Source organism: Salvia hispanica, chromosome 4 (assembly GCF_029641045.1).
Source record: "Salvia hispanica isolate PSC_SH4W2 chromosome 4, Shi_PSC_v1, whole genome shotgun sequence".
Classification (NCBI taxonomy): Eukaryota; Viridiplantae; Streptophyta; class Magnoliopsida; order Lamiales; family Lamiaceae; genus Salvia; species Salvia hispanica.
In genome coordinates this window covers 47,263,055-47,279,853 of record NC_142695.1, presented here as the reverse complement: position 1 = coordinate 47,279,853, position 16,799 = coordinate 47,263,055, and the positions used below count along the sequence as shown (strand labels likewise).

Here is a 16,799-nt window from a genome sequence, read left to right as displayed (position 1 = left end):
TCATGTTATCAGACAAAAGTATCATTTTATTAGTAAAAAGTATCATTTTATCAACTACTATGACTATCATTTTATCAGCTATGACTATCATTTTATCAGCCAAAAGTATCATTTTATCAGCCAAAAGTATCATTTTATCACCTATGACTATCATTTTATCAGCTATGACACGCCTGAAAAGTATCATTTTATCAGCCAAAAGTATCATTTTATCAGATATAACTATCATTTTATCAGCCAAAAGTATCATTTTATCAGCTATGACTATCATTTTATCAGCCAAAAGTATCATTTTATCACCTAGGACTATCATTTTATCAGCTATGACACGTCTGAAAAGTATCATTTTATCAGCTATGACTATCATTTTATCAGCCCAAAGTATCATTTTATCATAGTATCATTTTATCCGACAAAACTATCATGTTATGCAGTAAACCTAATATTTATAAGCCAAAAGTAACATTTGAACACATAATCGACAATACATAATATAATCAAATAAGAATTTCAGTACATCAGAAACATAAACCAATCGACAACTAATATTAATCTAAAATCAAATTCAATACATGAATATGAACACAATCAATAATGATTGTTACCTTCGTTATTTGCTACAAATTTCATCGAAGCAAATTTTCACAGCAATTGAAGAGGTAATCAATGAAAATAAGAACGCAAAATTCAAAACATCTTCCCGATCACAATTATGCGAGAAATATGGAAACAAAATCTGGAGACTACGGAATAATGAACAAATCGAAGAAAATCTGGAGATGTTGAAATAAAATAGGCGAGAAATATGGAAGATGGAGATGAGAGAATCGATCTGTTAATTGTGAAGATGAAGATGAAGATGAAGGTGAGAGAATTGAGTTCAAACAGAATGAAAGCGTGAATCGCGCGTTTAGAGTAAAATTCAGAAATTAAATGAGGAAATTATATTTTTACCTCTCTGCGCCTTTTTTATGAAGTAAATCTAAGTTTGAATCTCAACCACAAGATTATCAAATATGTGTGGTCCAGATTTGGTTATAGAGTTATTATGTGATTTGGGGATTATGATATGATCACATCTCTCTCTCTCTCTCTCTCTATATATATATATATATATAGAGAGAGAGAGAGAGAGTCCCGTTATCCACAAATCCACTCTTAAAGACCGAACCACCGAACCCTACCAAATTAGGGCTTTTAGATCTAGTTTTTTATGGATAAGATACAGAAATTTATAAATTATTTTCGCCTTCATCACGAACCTATTTTAATTCATCTGAAGGTAAATAAGTCATACTAACATGTTACGAAGATTTAACTTCGTTCCAGAATATATTACTTCGTTCTAGTAGGTTTTTACTTCATTCTAGTAGGTTTTTACTTCATTCCAGTACGTAAATGTGGTTTCGCCGTCGCGTGCCGTTCTTTCTCTCTACAATATCTATCACCAACGCCATGGCGCTAATATGGTTTAATAAACACATGGAATAATGTAATAAATTATTGGAATAAAGTATGTGCAGAAGCATTTGAAGTCCTACGGGAATGAAGTAAAAATCTTATCCAATGAAGTAATAACGTTTCTGAATGAAGTAATAAACTCACTTGAATAAATTGCATTTTTAAATGTTAATCAAGCAAAATCCCACGTCAATGAATTTGAATGAAGCATATGTTGAATCATTTTAAAACCTATTGGAAGCAAGTAAAAACATGTTGTAGTTTCAAGGTATTACGTACAGAATGAAGTAATAAACCTATATAATGAAGTAAAATGGGCTTGTAATGAAGTCGAAAAAATTTTCACAGCAGCACATCTCATCAAAAAAACTAGATCTAATGGCCCAGATTTGGTCTCTTGTTCGGTCTTTAAAATTGGTTCGACATTGATCACAACTCTATAATGTCGAACCAATTTTAAAGACCGAACTAGAGACCAAATCTGGGCCATAAGATCTAGTTTTTTGATGAGATATGTTGCTGTGTAAATTTTTTTCACTCTTCATTACAAGCCAATTCTACTTCATTGTATAGGTTTATTACTTCATTCTGTACGTAATGCATTGAAACTACAACATGTTTTTACTTGCTTCAAGTAGGTTTTGAAATGATTCAACATATGCTTCGTTCGAATTCATTGACATGAGTTTTTACTTTATTCACATTAAAAAATGCAATTTATTCAAGTGAATTTATTACTTCATTCAGAAACGTTATTACTTCATTAGATAAGGTTTTTACTTCATTCCAGTAGGACTTCAAATGCTTCTACACATACTTCATTCATATAATTTATTATATTATTCCATGTGTTTATTACACCATATCAGCGTCGTAGCGGTGGTGATAGATATTGTAGAGAGAAAGAACGTACGCGACGACGAAACTGCATTTACGTACTAGAATGAAGTAATAATCCTATTATAATGAAGTAAAAACCTATCGGAATGAAGTAATATATTCTGAAATGAAGTTAAATATTCGTAACGTGTTAGTATGACTTATTTACCTTCGGATGAATAATAAAAGACTGGTGATGAAGGAGAAAATAATTTATACATTTTTAAATCTCATCCATAAAAAACTAGATCTAAAAATCCTAATTTGGTATGGTTCGGTGGTTCGGTCTTTAAGAGTGGGTTTGTGGATAATGAGACTCTATATATATATATATAGGGATGTGTTAATATGACAACCCTCTTTATTGTAACACCATACCACAATTTTAGGCCATTGGATCTGAAAATCGTGTGCTTGTCATGCTGCCACGTGTAAAAACACGGAGGGGTAAAATAGGAAATTTCTAATTTTACGTTACCAGATTGCAGTGTTGTTCATTGAACATTGCAGTCTTACCACAACAATATTGCAGTTTACCACGACTGCAATATCTAATACGGTAGACTGCAATATCTAATACAGTAGACTGCAAACCCGTGTTTTTTCACGAAACTTAATCCTAGACGTCTATAAATGAGATCTAACGGACTATATTGGTGGTATGATGTTATCCTAACTATGCTGGCACCCTAGTGCACCCCTATATATATATATATATAGTCCCATTATCCACAAATCCACTCTTAAAGACCAAACTACCGAACCCTACCAAATTAGGGCTTTTAGATCTAGTTTTTTATGGATAAGATACAGAAATTTATAAATTATTTTTTGCTTCATCACGAGCCTATTTTAATTCATCTGAAGGTAAATAAGTCATACTAACATGTTACGAAGATTTAACTTCGTTCCAGAATATATTACTTCATTCTAGTAGGTTATTACTTCATTCTAGTAGGTTTTTACTTCATTCCAGTAGGTTTTTACTTCATTCCAGTACGTAAATGTGGTTTCGCCGTCGCGTGCCGTTCTTTCTCTCTACAATATCTATCACCAACGTCATGGCGCTAATATGGTTTAATAAACACATGGAATAATGTAATAAATTATTGGAATGAAGGATGTGTAGAAGCATTTGAAGTACAGAATGAAGTAATAAACCTATATAATGAAGTAAAATGGACTTGTAATGAAGCCGAAAAAATTTTCACAGCAGCACATCTCATCAAAAAAACTAGATCTAATGGCCCAGATTTGGTCTCTAGTTCGGTCTTTAAAATTGGTTCGACATTGATCACAACTCTCTATATATATATTTATTTATTTTTTAATTATGAAATGACTTGTTGGTCGGCCTCATCATATGACCGATAAACTTGGTCTAATTGTCAGGCATTGTATACTTATTCGCATTATCAAATATAAGTACCTTTGGAAAAACTCTAGATGCAAATTTAGGAAAAGAATTGTAAATGGCAGAAATTCGGAAAATCTAATTACAAATTACAGCAGAAGAAAAAGAATAAAAATATAAGTAGGAACATCATAGTATTCCATGAGTGCTCATTTTTAAATAAAGGTTGATAATTTAATATGCCAACAATATTTGATGTGTCGTTCCAAACTTACCGTGCTCACACTCTCGTCTTTGTATCTACTTAAACAGGCAGATATTGCAAGTCTTTTTTGCTGTAAATAATGAAGAAATAAAATGAGAAAAGATGAAGACAAGTAAGATGATTGAATAAAGAAATTGGATATCTGGTTTGTGATAATCAATTAGCTATCCAATAAAATAATTGAAGTACTCCATGTACTAGTCTACTTTATACAGTATTATACAAAAAAGTCAACATACGTACGAGCACCGATAATGACATTAATTAAAATATTTAGAGCATCCGCAGCGGTGCTCTTAGCACCGTCCGTCCGTCCGTGCCGCTGAGCATCCGTCGTCTGTCCGCCGCTGCAGCTCGTCCGTTCGTGCCAGCGGCACGGACATGCTCTTAGCTAAGAGCACATCCATGCCGCTGAGCATCCATACGTGGCAACGTCTGATTGGCCAATGGCTAATTCGATTTTTTATTTTTATTTTTTTAAAATTCGAAATTTATTTAAAAAAATGTTTTTAAATAAAAAAAAAATATTTTTCCACTTCCCAAAAAATTATATTCGTTTTCTACCCACTTTTAATTTATTTTTCAATTTTTTTCCACAAAATTCACATTTTCATCTATAAATACCTCCACTTCAACACCAAAAAATCACATTCTCTCATCTTATTTTTTTATTTTATCATCTACATTCTCTCATCTTTTTTCTCATATTCTCATCTTTGTAGGATTTTAATTATGTATTTTTTTTATTTTCTAGGATTTTAATTATGTATTTTTATTTTTAAAGATTTTAATTATGTAATTTTTATTTTTTAGGATTTTAATTATGTAATTTTTATTTTTGAATGTATTTTTATAATGTAGAAATGTTTTTAATAATTGGAGTATTTAAATTGAATAATAGAATGGTGGGACCTTTGATCTTGTCCTTAGCTAAGAGCACGGATGTGAGTGTTGTGCTCTTAGCTAAGGACAAGGAGTAAAAGTGGGTCCGAGCCCACTTCCATGCTCTTAGCTAAGAGCACGGATGAGAATGCTCTTACAACTATTTCAACTTTTATTACTAGCTAAGAGCACGGATAGGGCCATTTCAACTTTTATTACTGAATCCGCACATTCTATTTAAATTGTATACTTCCTTGTAAATATACTATGGTTTTTATTTAGATAACACTGTTATGTACTGTACTAGGCCATAGCCCAGACCATACATTTGCCTCGTTAGGCCCAATTAAATTGAAAAACATAAGAAAAAGTCAATGGACCGCATGCATGCAACGAGGGGGGAATATCGCATCCGTCCCTTATTAAGTGTCACATTTAGTGTGAGCGCGAGTTTTAAGAAATGTAAAGAAAACTAAGTTGAATAAGTTAGTAAACTATGAGTCACACTTTTATGTATTAGTTTTAGAGTAAAGGCTAAAATTGGTCCTGAACATATGGTCATTTTACGATTTTTGTCCTAAATTTTATCTTTTTTATTTTTTGGTCCTGCACATTTCAAATCGGATCACAATTGGTCCTCCGTCAATAGTTTCGTTAATTTTATAACGGTCAACGGGTTAAACCCAATTTTGACCAAATTAACTTTTAATTTTGATATTTTACTCCCCCTAATTAATTCCCTAATTAGACTAGTTCCCGGCGCTCCCGGTGCGGAGCCGGAGGGCTCGTTTGCGATGGAGATGGAGCAGGAGACGTCGGCTTCAACAGAGCCGGGGCTGGAACCGAAGCCGGAGGGGAAGCAACCAGAGCCGGCGTAGGTGCAACCGGTGGAGGAGGAGATGGCACCGGAGGCGGCGGCGAGGCGGGAGGAGGAACTGCCGGCGGAGGTGACGCTGGCAGTGGTGTGCTAAACGGAGGAGGAGCAGCGACGGGTGTAGCAACAGGTGGCGGAGAACTAACCACCGGCGGAGGCGCGGAGACTGGCGGTGGTGTTGAAACCGGAGGCGGCGTTGCTGCTGGAGGCGTCGGAGTGGTCACCGGAGGCGGACTAGCGGTGGGAGGAGTGGGAGTGGGCGGGGAATTGGTGGCGGTAGGAGAATTCGCCGACGATTGGCCGCTGACGGTGGCGACTCCAATGCAGATGGTGTTCCTTCTCTACAAGTGCCGCATCAAGCGTATGGATGAGTCACAGAAGCTTGCTGGAGGGAACTCGCGAAGGATGAATGAGCCGGCAATTCCTCCTCCCGCCTCGCCCCCGCCTCCGGTGCCATCTCCTCCTCCACCGGTTGCACCTACGCCGGCTCTGGTTGTTTCCCCTCCGGCTTCGGTTCCAGCCCCGGCTCTGTTGAAGCCGACGTCTCCTGCTCCATCTCCATCGCAAACGAGCCCTCCGGCTCCGCCGCCGGGAGCGCGGGGACCTAGTCTAATTAGGGAATTAATTAGGGGGAGTAAAATATCAAAATTAAAAGTTAATTTGGTCAAAATTGGGTTTAACCCGTTGACCGTTATAAAATTAACGGAACTATTGACGGAGGACCAATTGTGACCCGATTTGAAATTTGCAGGACCAAAAAATCAAAAAGATAAAGTTTAGGACCAAAATCGTAAAATGATCATATGTTCAGGACCAGTATTGGCCTTTACTCTTAGTTTTATAATAAAATGAATGTGACTATGTGTGGTCTATTCACCATTTATAGTAAAATTATGAAGGTGAGTTTAAATTAAATTGAAATTGTATTGAATTAAAAGAAATTGAATTACAGTAAATTTTAATAAAAGAATTGGTGAGAGAAAATTTGGAAATCTATAGTGAGTTTGTTGTGATTATCCAAATACCTATCTAAAATGCAGAAATCTAGAAGAAACGACAAAATTAAAAGAAATAGTACTCCCCCACCATTGAATCTTTTTATCTGCTTTTCGAAATACTATAATAGGCTAATAATGCTCCAAGTAGCACTCCGCCCATGACGACCGCCCTGCTCGAAACATCCCATATCGCTCCGCCGCCGCAAGCAGCCGCGGCGCAGTCGCTGCCCCTCACCTTCATCGACATCATATGGATAACTTTCCACCCCATCCGCCGCCTCCTCTTCTACGAATTCCCTTGCTCAAAGCCTCATTTCTCACAATCAATCATTCCCAAACTCAAACAATCCCTCTCACTCACTCTCAAACACTTCTTCCCTCTCGCCGGCGCCATCTCCTACCCTCTCAATTCCGCCGATTTGCCACAACTCCGATACACCCCCGGCGACTCTGTCTCGCTAACCGTTTGCGAATCGAGCCACGATTTCGACGATCTCGTCGCGAACCACGCTCGAGATTCGGATAAATTCTACGACCTAATCCCTAATTTGCCGCCGATTACTGTCGAATCCGATTTCAAATTACTCAAAGTCCTAGCTCTGCAGGTCACTCTGTTTCCCGGCCGCGGACTCTGCATAGGCGTCGCGAACCACCACTCCGCCGGCGACGCCACCTCCATCGCCGCCTTCTTACGGCGCTGGTCTTCGATCTGTAAAATTGACTCTGAAATTGAATCTCCGCCACTATTCGATAGATCTCTATTCAATTATCCTCCAAAATTGGACGCTCTTTACTGGAACCTAGTCAAACAATTTCCATTCACGCAGCCGTCCTTTCCTCTGCCGACTAATCGCGTCCGAGCTACGTACGTTCTGAGCAAATCGGATCTGGAGAAGCTCAAGTTCTCGATTCAATCAGCCAATCCAGATTTAGGCGGCGTATCTTCCTTTGTAGCTATGGCTGCTTATGTGTGGTCATGTTTCGTAAAAACGAGTGCAGTCGAAGAAGACGGAGACGAAAACGGGGATCGCCTGGAGTATTTTATGGCGGCAATCGATTTACGAGGTCGTATCGAGCCGGTGGTTCCAGAGAATTACTTTGGGAACTGTTTAACGTACGGACTGGGGAGAGAGCGGCGCGTGGAGCTGGGTGCGGAGGATGGATTGTTTGCGGCAGCGAGGGCGGTTGCGAAGGCGATTAGGGAGAGGTTGAGTGAGAAGGAGAAGATTCTGGAAGATGCGGAGAATTGGATCAGTGAAACGGCGGAGGTGGCGGAGATGAAGTTGGGAGTGTCTGGGTCGGCAAGAGTGGACCTGTATGGGATGGATTTCGGATTGGGGAGGGCGAGGAAGGTGGAAGTGTTGTCGATTGATGGGGAGAAGTATGCAATGTCGGTGTGTAAGGCTAGAGATTTGGAGGGAGGTTTGGAGATTGGAATGTCTTTGCCCAAGATGAGAATGGATGCTTTTGCTACCTGTTTTCATCATGGAATCAAGAATTTCTGAATTTTCAACCCTTTGTTTCATGAATAATTTTAATTTTAGTTGAGTCTCGTATTCGTATACTATATCTCTACCTAATATTTCCTTCAAGTGCATGTAATAACTTCATCGTGCCATAGTGTTAATGCATGTATTTTTACTATGCAAAAATCGTTGAATGATCCAACGTGCAATCTCTCTATTTTATTATTCAATTTGTCCCACCAACTTCATTACCTACGGTACTAGTACTCTTTATATGTTTTAAAATACATATAGTCCATTTTTAAAATTTGATCCGTACAATAATTAAGTATGATTTACATTTTTCAAATAACATCAAATTTTTTAGTAAGTAAAAAATTGGAATTTGACTTATATGCATGGAGGAATAATAACTTCTGCCAACGATCTTATATTACATCTTTAATAATCATCAAAGAAAAGTGACTCTAGGCTGTGAGATAAGAGGGTGAACGTTATTAAGGAGGAGCGTGCAAGTTTGGAAAGACTTATTGCACGAACCATTACTATGGCTAAGAATGTGGAGATGGCTAGTTTAGTTGATGAAGTAGGTAGTGGAGGGGATAGGCCGCCTACTTTTGTGGGTAGGAGGCCTCCTCTATTCATATAACCAAAATTAAATACGGATGTTGTCTGTGTGGCGCGGCGCAGTTGGTTTTGGAGGGGCAGAGTTGCAAAAATAGGCAAAAATTGAATCTCACTACTGTTGTTTAGTTGCAACATCTCTCGCACACAAATGTGAGGTCTTGGAAGGTGGGCTTCTGACAGGACTGTGAGTTACGGCCTTCCCCCTTAGCAGGCCACTGCGTATCGTAATTAAACACCCTTTACAATACTATTGGGGCCCTTGGGTTTGGGATTTTGACCTTTTTTGCAAGAAGAGTAAAGTTAAATACAGATGTCTAATTGGAAGGAGGATTATGTGCATTTGGCAGACTCCTGATTCTAGATGTGGTGGAAATTAAAAGGTTGCTAAAACTATGGTGTTTGCTCTAATTTGACTACCGCGGTACGAAGTTTATTTATATTTTATGGTAGTCGAAAATTAGATTCAGAAAGTGATAGTTTGTTGAGCTTTCAATGGTTACTGGTGCTTTCATATTTCACTTAATTGTTGGTCCATGTGAAGAGGGTACAAAGAATTTGCCAAGATTTGTGGTGATCAAGCGCATGCAAAGAGAGGGAAATTTCACTGTTGATTCTTTCAAGAAAGACATTCATATGCGTAGAATTTCTTACTAGATTTCTCTTATTTTCATTAGTTTATCCGTAGTCGGCCTTTGTCTACTTTCTTGGTATCCACAATAGGGAGGCCGAAGCGGCCGCCCCGGAGTCGGGGTGGCGCAGTTCCCGAGTAGACGGCGTGGGTGCGCCGATTTCGAATTTTTCATTTTTTTTTATTTTTCGTTTTGAAATCAGTAGAATGAGAGGAAGAGAGAAAGAGGAGAAGAATGAGGAAGAAGATATATAAGTAGGGTTTTGATTTGATTAGATTTGGGCTTTTTTAAATAAGGAAGAATATAGGTTAATTTTGGGCTTTTTTAAATGGGTTTTGATTACTTCAGTCAAATGAGTCAATCAAAATTATTTGGTTTTTGGTTATTAGTTTTAATTTTTTATTTAATTATATGTTTTTTCTAAGTAATTATTTTTAGTCCGATAATTTTAGTTCTAATTGAATTAAAATGTATAAAAAATAAAATAAATTGAAATGTGGCCAAAAAGTGTCCACTATTGCTGTGAAAACCTTTTTTGTGGTGGTGGACAAATCAGAAGTGACTAAGGACAAAAAAAAGTTGGCTTGTCCAAGGAAGTGTTCCTCCCAGGGTACTAAAAAAAAATAAAAGTTTAATATTCTTTCGCTGCAATGCAGACGAAATGGTGTATAAAAACAACAGCCCAATTTATTAGAGCATCCACTATAGGTGGATGCTTTTTGGTGGACAATTTTTTTTTTTTGTCCATAGCCCCATTTTATTTGTCCACAGCCACAAAAAAAAGTGTCCGCAGCAATAGTTGGTGCGGACACTTTTTGGTGGACAAATTTCACTTTATTTTAGTTGTTGTATTTTATAATTCAATTAACAATTAAAATTATTGGACTATAATTAGACAAAAACGGCTAGTGCAATAAAATTAAAATTGAAAACTAAATTTTCGTCGGATTAAAGTGAGGGGAAAATTACAACGAAACTTTGATCTACGGAAAATCACACATGTTCTTCACGCTACGCCGCCTCCCCTACGTGCCCAGATCTCTTCAATCAAATCGACCTGGAGTTGGTCGTGTGTTGTGCTCCTGCGTATATCAGCGAAACGTTGGATCGGATATTCATTACTACGTGGTACACCCATCTGTATCGGCGCGGAGGCAACGCCGTGACTTGTACTTGCACCATCTTCCGGCGCCCAACGTTCTGCAGCAAATCCTTCATCTTCTATTATCATATTGTGCAATATGATACATGCTACCATAATATCCGCGACATCATCTTCGTGCCTGAAGCGTGCAGTGTGTTTGTTTGCTTTGTCTCTTCCTAGTGCTTGTAAAATTATCAAGCCTCCTAGATCCAGCGAATCGACTAGATCGCAGGGTCTAGGAACTCGCGGAACTGGAGAAATTCGGTCGTTGGATACACAGAACACTCCTTCAAAACCCTCAACCACAAATACTAAAATTTAGCACAGGGAAGTAGGGATCGATCCCACAGAGATGGATGCGTAATGATTATGCATAGAGATCTGGAAACTATTTTTTTGGTTTGGCTGCTGCCACGCATTTTTTGGGTTGAGGAAATTAAACTAGGTTTGGAAATGAACTCTGCTATGCTAACAGCTAAATCTAGGCAGAAATGAATATTGCATGAAAACTACGACTAGACAATCACTAGATCTAAAGACTCGTAACTAATTTACCTAGACCAGGGAATTTAAAATGCAAGTGGGACCCAAAGCTGAAAAAGTAAATACGGACGAAAAGAAAAGCTGCAGAATAACTAACTAAAGCATCAACTGAAAAAATGACTTCATCTTCTCCGATGGACTCGCAAGAACACTCGGTAAATTTAATTTGACGCGATTCGGAAACAAACAATCAGATTCAAAACATGCAGGTGACATACGAAAAGATAACAGAAAAATCTACGCCACTAGACGAAGCCTAACAGAAACAGAGCATAACCCTTGAAATTCATGCACAAATCTATCTCCCCTGCTCAGATCCAAAACTCGGATGCTAAATCCACTCCGGATCCAAGCATCCGACACAAAACTCCAACCAAAAACAGCTCCATAACAACAGATTTGGATTCTCCACAGATCAACAACAACAAATACAGATCAACCATCAAACTCCCAGATCAAACACTATGTCGACAGAGAAAATAGCTCAACATAAATCAACTCCAAAACAGCGGAAATGAAACCAACAGAAATGCATAGGAAATTAAGCAACATCAACAGCAGATTCGACTCCCGAAAGTGAAGTTCGAAACAAGAAACAACAAACTGAAATTAAAATGATTGTATCTTCGCCCTCACGCGGACGGTGTTACGTCGGAACTACTGAACTCAAAACGACCCCCTTAACTACCCCGAATTCCCATTTCCAAGTGTGTGTGTGAGTGCTGAGAGTGAGCAAAAAACAAAAAAAACGTCCTTTTTTTCGTGCTGCACACTCCTCCATTTATAGGCGTTGAGGTGGGGCCCAGCGAGGTATAGATAGACCTTGTTGCCCTCAGCTATTAACTCCCTTCCTCTAGCCTTCTTTTCCTTCAGTTTTGATCAATTTCTGCTCTGTTCCCCGCTAGACTGTTTCCTCCAGTATCTCCTGGATCTAGCGCTTTATCACACACCTGGCTTAATCAAACATGTTAGACCCAGCAGAAATGTGATGCTTTTCACTATATAACCAATGCATGAAATTAGCCTTATCAGTGCCACACTCGTGCCGGGCAGCGTAGAATGGCCCATCGCGCTTGGAGCACACCAAAAGCTCGCTCAACATCTTTCCTAGCGGCCTCTTGTTTTCGCGCAAAATATTGTCTCTTCGCTCTAGCGGTTGGCGAAGTGTCTTGACGAATACGGGCCAACGAGGGTATATTCCATTTGCCAAATAGTATCCCCTGCGATACTGCGTGCCATTTGCTACAAAACTGATCTGCGGACCCTCTCCCCGGCACTCATCATTGAAGATAGGCGACGACTGCAGAACGTTGATGTCGTTGTTCGAACCTGCAACACCGAAATACGCATGCCAGATCCGCAAACGGTAGTCAGCAACGGCTTCGAGGATCATCGACGTATGTTTCTGCTTGAAACCGGTAGTGAACTGGCCTTTCCACGCCACCGGCAGTTTTTCCACTCCCAATGCATGCAATCAATGTTGCCCATCATGCCTGGGAAATTGTGCACCGCACCGTGCATATCTAGCAGTCTCTGGCACTCATCAGGGGTTGGCTTTCATAGGAACTCCGGACCAAAGACTTCCCGAATGCCCTTACAAAACTGCCGGAGCACAGTTAGACTAGTCGTCTCACCCATCTGTAGGTATTCGTCGAACATATCAGCCGGTCCGGCATAGGCAAGCTGCCTAATTGCAGAGGTGCATTTATGCAAAGTAGACAGCCCGATTCGGCCAGTGCAATCACTCCGGAGAGTGAAGCACTCGAACCGATCCGTCAATGTCGTCGCTATATGGGTAAAGAGCGGTCGCGACATTCTGAAACGCCGACGAAAAATCTCAGCCGGGCAACGAGGGTCAGCGCTAAAGTAGTCGGCCATAAGCCGCTCAGCCGCTCCGACATGGTCCCGTGGGATTGTCCGACGATGACGAATCTCATGAGGGATCGCCGCCGCCGCCGCCGCCTCCTCGTTGGCCTCCCTCTGCACCTCTTGAATTAAAGAATCCCATGCTTGATTCCACAAATCATCCATAATCGAAATGTTTTTAGAGATAGAAAATTTGGATAGAAAGTGAAGATGTGTGTGGAGAGAAGATGAAAATGGGAGGAATATTTATAAAAAAACCTTTATAAATTCGAAAAAAAAAAAATTTATTAAAACCGGCGACCGCCGCGCCGGCGTCGCCGCACAATAGATAGGCGCGGCGGCCGCCGCGCTTCTCTCTCCATCGCCCCGTCCTCGCCGCAAACGCGGCGAATTGCCGTCCGCCCCCGAAAATTCGTTCGCCCGCGGGGCGGACGCCCCCTCCCCTATAGACCGCCGCGGCTAAGCCGCAATGGGGGCGGCCGGCGCGCCGCCCCTATAGTGGATGCTCTTAGTACTACTCTTTTACTTAATATTGTGACTTGTCACTTCCGCTCATCCCACGTAAAAATCATATTTCATTTTTTTATCATAAATGGTAATTAGGTCTCATATTCCACTAACTCAATTCAATCATATTATTATATTATAAAATCAATATAAAAAAATAAATCTCATAAAAAAGTGAATATGTTCCCACACCAAATATGATTAATATTGTGGGACAGAGAGAGTATGATTATTAATCGTAGAGTGATTAAAAAGTACTCCATTGAATACATATTTATGCACTTATATCATAATAAAAGGTGAGGTGTGTTATATTGCTAACTTTTTAAGTTGCTAAGTCTGTTAACTCATCGATGCAGTGTATTAAAAATATCAACACGATGTTATTAAAATGTCAACATATAATATCAACACATTATATTAAAATGTCAATAGAATAATGTGTTGGCATTTTTAATACACCATGTAGATGAGTTAACAGAATAAACAACTTAAGAAAGTTAGTAATTAATCACTACTCTGATTATATTATACTCCCTCTGTTAAAATCCATACCGTCCACAATGGGACTCTTTTTATGGACGGAGGGGGTATAATTATACCTTTCAACAATAGTATTATTATTATTAGTGATATATAAAGTGTAACTCAATTCTTAATGATACAAAAATGATTGAAGTTTTAAATAATGAAAAAGAGAGGAAAAAAAGAGAAAAAAAAAAAATATTAAGAAACTAAGCAAATCGATGTCCACATACTAAAATGATAAAATCACATGCAACGAGAAAGAAATGACATTGATCGAAAATTGAAAAAAATCCTATAAATTGTTGAGTGATTGCTGAAAAACGGCGGCAAATGCATCCAAGAATTGGCGAGGTCTGGACAATCCAATCTCCAATCCTCCTTGAAAATCCCTCGACTTACAAAGCGACATCGACGTGTCGCTGTCGATCGACGGCGACTCGAACTTGTTCGGCCGCCCCCACCCGTAGTCCACTTCATACAGATCGAACTTGGGCGACCCCGCCACCCCGAACAGCCTCTTCCCGATCAATTCCCCGAACTCCCTCGGCCACTCCTCCGCCCCCTCCAGAATCCCCTTCTCGTTGTACACCCTCCTCTCTATCGCTCCGGCGATGCTCTCCGCCGCCGCCGCCACCCCTCCCTCCCCCCTCAGCTCCCCGCTCCCCGCCTCCGCCTTCACGAACGCCAGGCAGTTCCCGAAGTACCCCGCCGGCAGCGCCGCCCGCAGCCTCCCCCGGCAGTCCGCCGCGAAGCAGAAATACTCCGCCTCGTCGGCCGGCGGCGGCGCCGCCTCCGCTGCCGCCAGGCAGCTCCACACGAAGGCGCAGGCGGCGACGAACGTCGTCGGCCGGATCTCCGGCCGACGGCCTTGCACGTGGATTTTCAGGCGGCGGATGTCGTCGGCGGTGAGGGTAAAGGTTGCCCGGTGTTTATTTAGAGGGAACGTGACCGGCGGCGACTCGACTGCGCGTGATTTTTTCATCAAATTCCAGTAGTGTGAATCGAGGCCGGCGGGATCGGCCACGGCGGATCTATCGAAGGACGGCAGCAGCGAGGTATTCTCGATTTGGGCGGAGTTTTTGGTGGCGGCGGCCCATGCTTTGATGAATTGGACGACGGAGCTGGCGTCGCCGATGGCGTGGTGGTTGGTGAAGCCTAGGCAAATGCCTTGATCGGGAAAAAGTGTGATTTGGAGAGCTAGAACGGAGAAAACGACGTCGTCGGAGGATTGCAGCGGCGGCGGGAGGTGGGGGACGCAGGCGTGGAAGTCGTCGGCGTTGCGGGGGTGGTTGGCGGTGAGGTGGGAGAAGTCGAGGTCGGATTCGGCGACGGTGAGGGAGACGGAGTCGCCGGGAGAGAAGCGGGCGAAGGGGGGATCGGAGTCGGAGGTGAGGGGGAGGGTGATTTTGCCGGTGAGAGGGGGGAAGTGGAATAGGGTTTGGGATAGGGAGTGTTTGATTTGGGGGAGAATGGATTGGAGGAAATGGGATTTGGAGCAAGGGTGGTTGAAGAAGAGGAGGCGGTGGACGGGGTGGAAGTAGAGCCAGGTGATGTCGAAGTGGAGGAGGGGGAGGGTTAGCTCCGGTGTGTGCGGCGGCGGCTGGATGGTGCAGCGCTCCAGCACGGTGGACATGGTGGTGGTGGGATGGCAGTGGGAGTTGAGGGGGTTATATATAATTCGATTTCGTTTAGTTAAGTTGAAATTTGCGATATTAATTTGGCAATATTCGATTAAGAAAGTAGTAATATTAGAAAGTGAGTGGGTTGGCGAATATTAAATTATGATTTACTACTATGTATACGTATCTTTGAAGTTCTCAAGGTATAAATTCTATTTTAATTTGGCTACTTGATAATTGATATAACATGGGATGCACTTAAAAAACTACTACTAGTATCACTTATATGAATATGAAATTTATGCATCGACCTGTCGCATCCACAGCTGTTGGCGGAATCTTGCTAGTGGATTTGGTATGGTGCTTTATTACTTAATCAATTGCAGTGACTTCATAATCCACCTAACCCCATTTTAATTTAATCATTATTAGTGGAAGAATTCATAGGAAACTTCTTAGGGTCGTGCAACCATATCTGAGAAATGATATTGCTGGACTCTTATCGAATTAAAAAAAGGATAAAAATCAAGTTATATGGTTAAAACTTGACCATCGCCAAAAACCACCACCGCATAACGCTATTGCCGATATGTGACAAATATTAATATAGACCGGAGTTTAAATCCTAAAGGGGTTGAATTCCTTTTTAATGCAGTAGAGGGGTTTATTTTTTTTAAATCATAAAGGGGTCGAAGTGAGTGAATCGTTGAGAGAGAGAGAGACGTTTTAGTGTTGGTGTTGAAAGAATTGTAGTGATTGAGAGAGAAATCGACGGGTTGTATTTCATTTTAATTTTTTATATTATTTATTTAATTTTAATTTTAAATGGATATTTGTTAAAATAATTAGAAGATTAGTTAGTGACTTAAAAATCAGAATTAAGAGTTTAATTTGGTCAAAATCGGGATTAAACTCGTTGACTGTTAGTTTTTAACGGAACTATTGACAGGAGGACCAAAATGATCAAATTTCCATATATACAGGACCAAAAAATCCAAAAGATAAAATTTATAACCAAAAAGGTAAAATGATCATATGTTCAGTACCAATTTTGGTCTTTACTTAATAAAAGTATTCACGCTGTCACCCATAATTTTTTTTTTTTTTATTCACCCTTACCTACACATCGGCTCTAAGACATTGAAAACAAAACAGTT

At 40.3% G+C, this 16,799-nt stretch overlaps 2 protein-coding genes across 2 annotated transcripts; one reads left to right on the top strand and one right to left on the bottom strand.

Annotated features, from left to right (window-relative positions):
* Window positions 1-6,822: 6,822 nt before the first annotated feature.
* LOC125195271 (anthocyanidin 3-O-glucoside 6''-O-acyltransferase-like) lies at window positions 6,823-8,409 on the top strand. The gene has a single exon (XM_048093446.2). The coding sequence runs from the start codon at window positions 6,872-6,874 to the stop codon at window positions 8,216-8,218; it is 1,347 nt and encodes a 448-aa protein (XP_047949403.2). The 5' UTR covers window positions 6,823-6,871; the 3' UTR covers window positions 8,219-8,409.
* Window positions 8,410-14,221: 5,812 nt separating this feature from the next.
* LOC125192652 (malonyl-coenzyme:anthocyanin 5-O-glucoside-6'''-O-malonyltransferase-like) lies at window positions 14,222-15,733 on the bottom strand. Its single transcript, XM_048090274.1, has one exon. It carries the CDS (start codon window positions 15,654-15,656, stop codon window positions 14,316-14,318), a length of 1,341 nt encoding a protein of 446 aa, XP_047946231.1. The 5' UTR covers window positions 15,657-15,733; the 3' UTR covers window positions 14,222-14,315.
* Window positions 15,734-16,799: the final 1,066 nt, after the last annotated feature.

Bases quoted from the DNA above. Each gene is read 5' to 3' on its own strand.
- LOC125195271 (XM_048093446.2), top strand. From the start codon at position 6,872: ATGACGACCGCCCTGCTCGAAACATCCCATATCGCTCCGCCGCCGCAA.
- LOC125192652 (XM_048090274.1), bottom strand. From the start codon at position 15,656: ATGTCCACCGTGCTGGAGCGCTGCACCATCCAGCCGCCGCCGCACACA.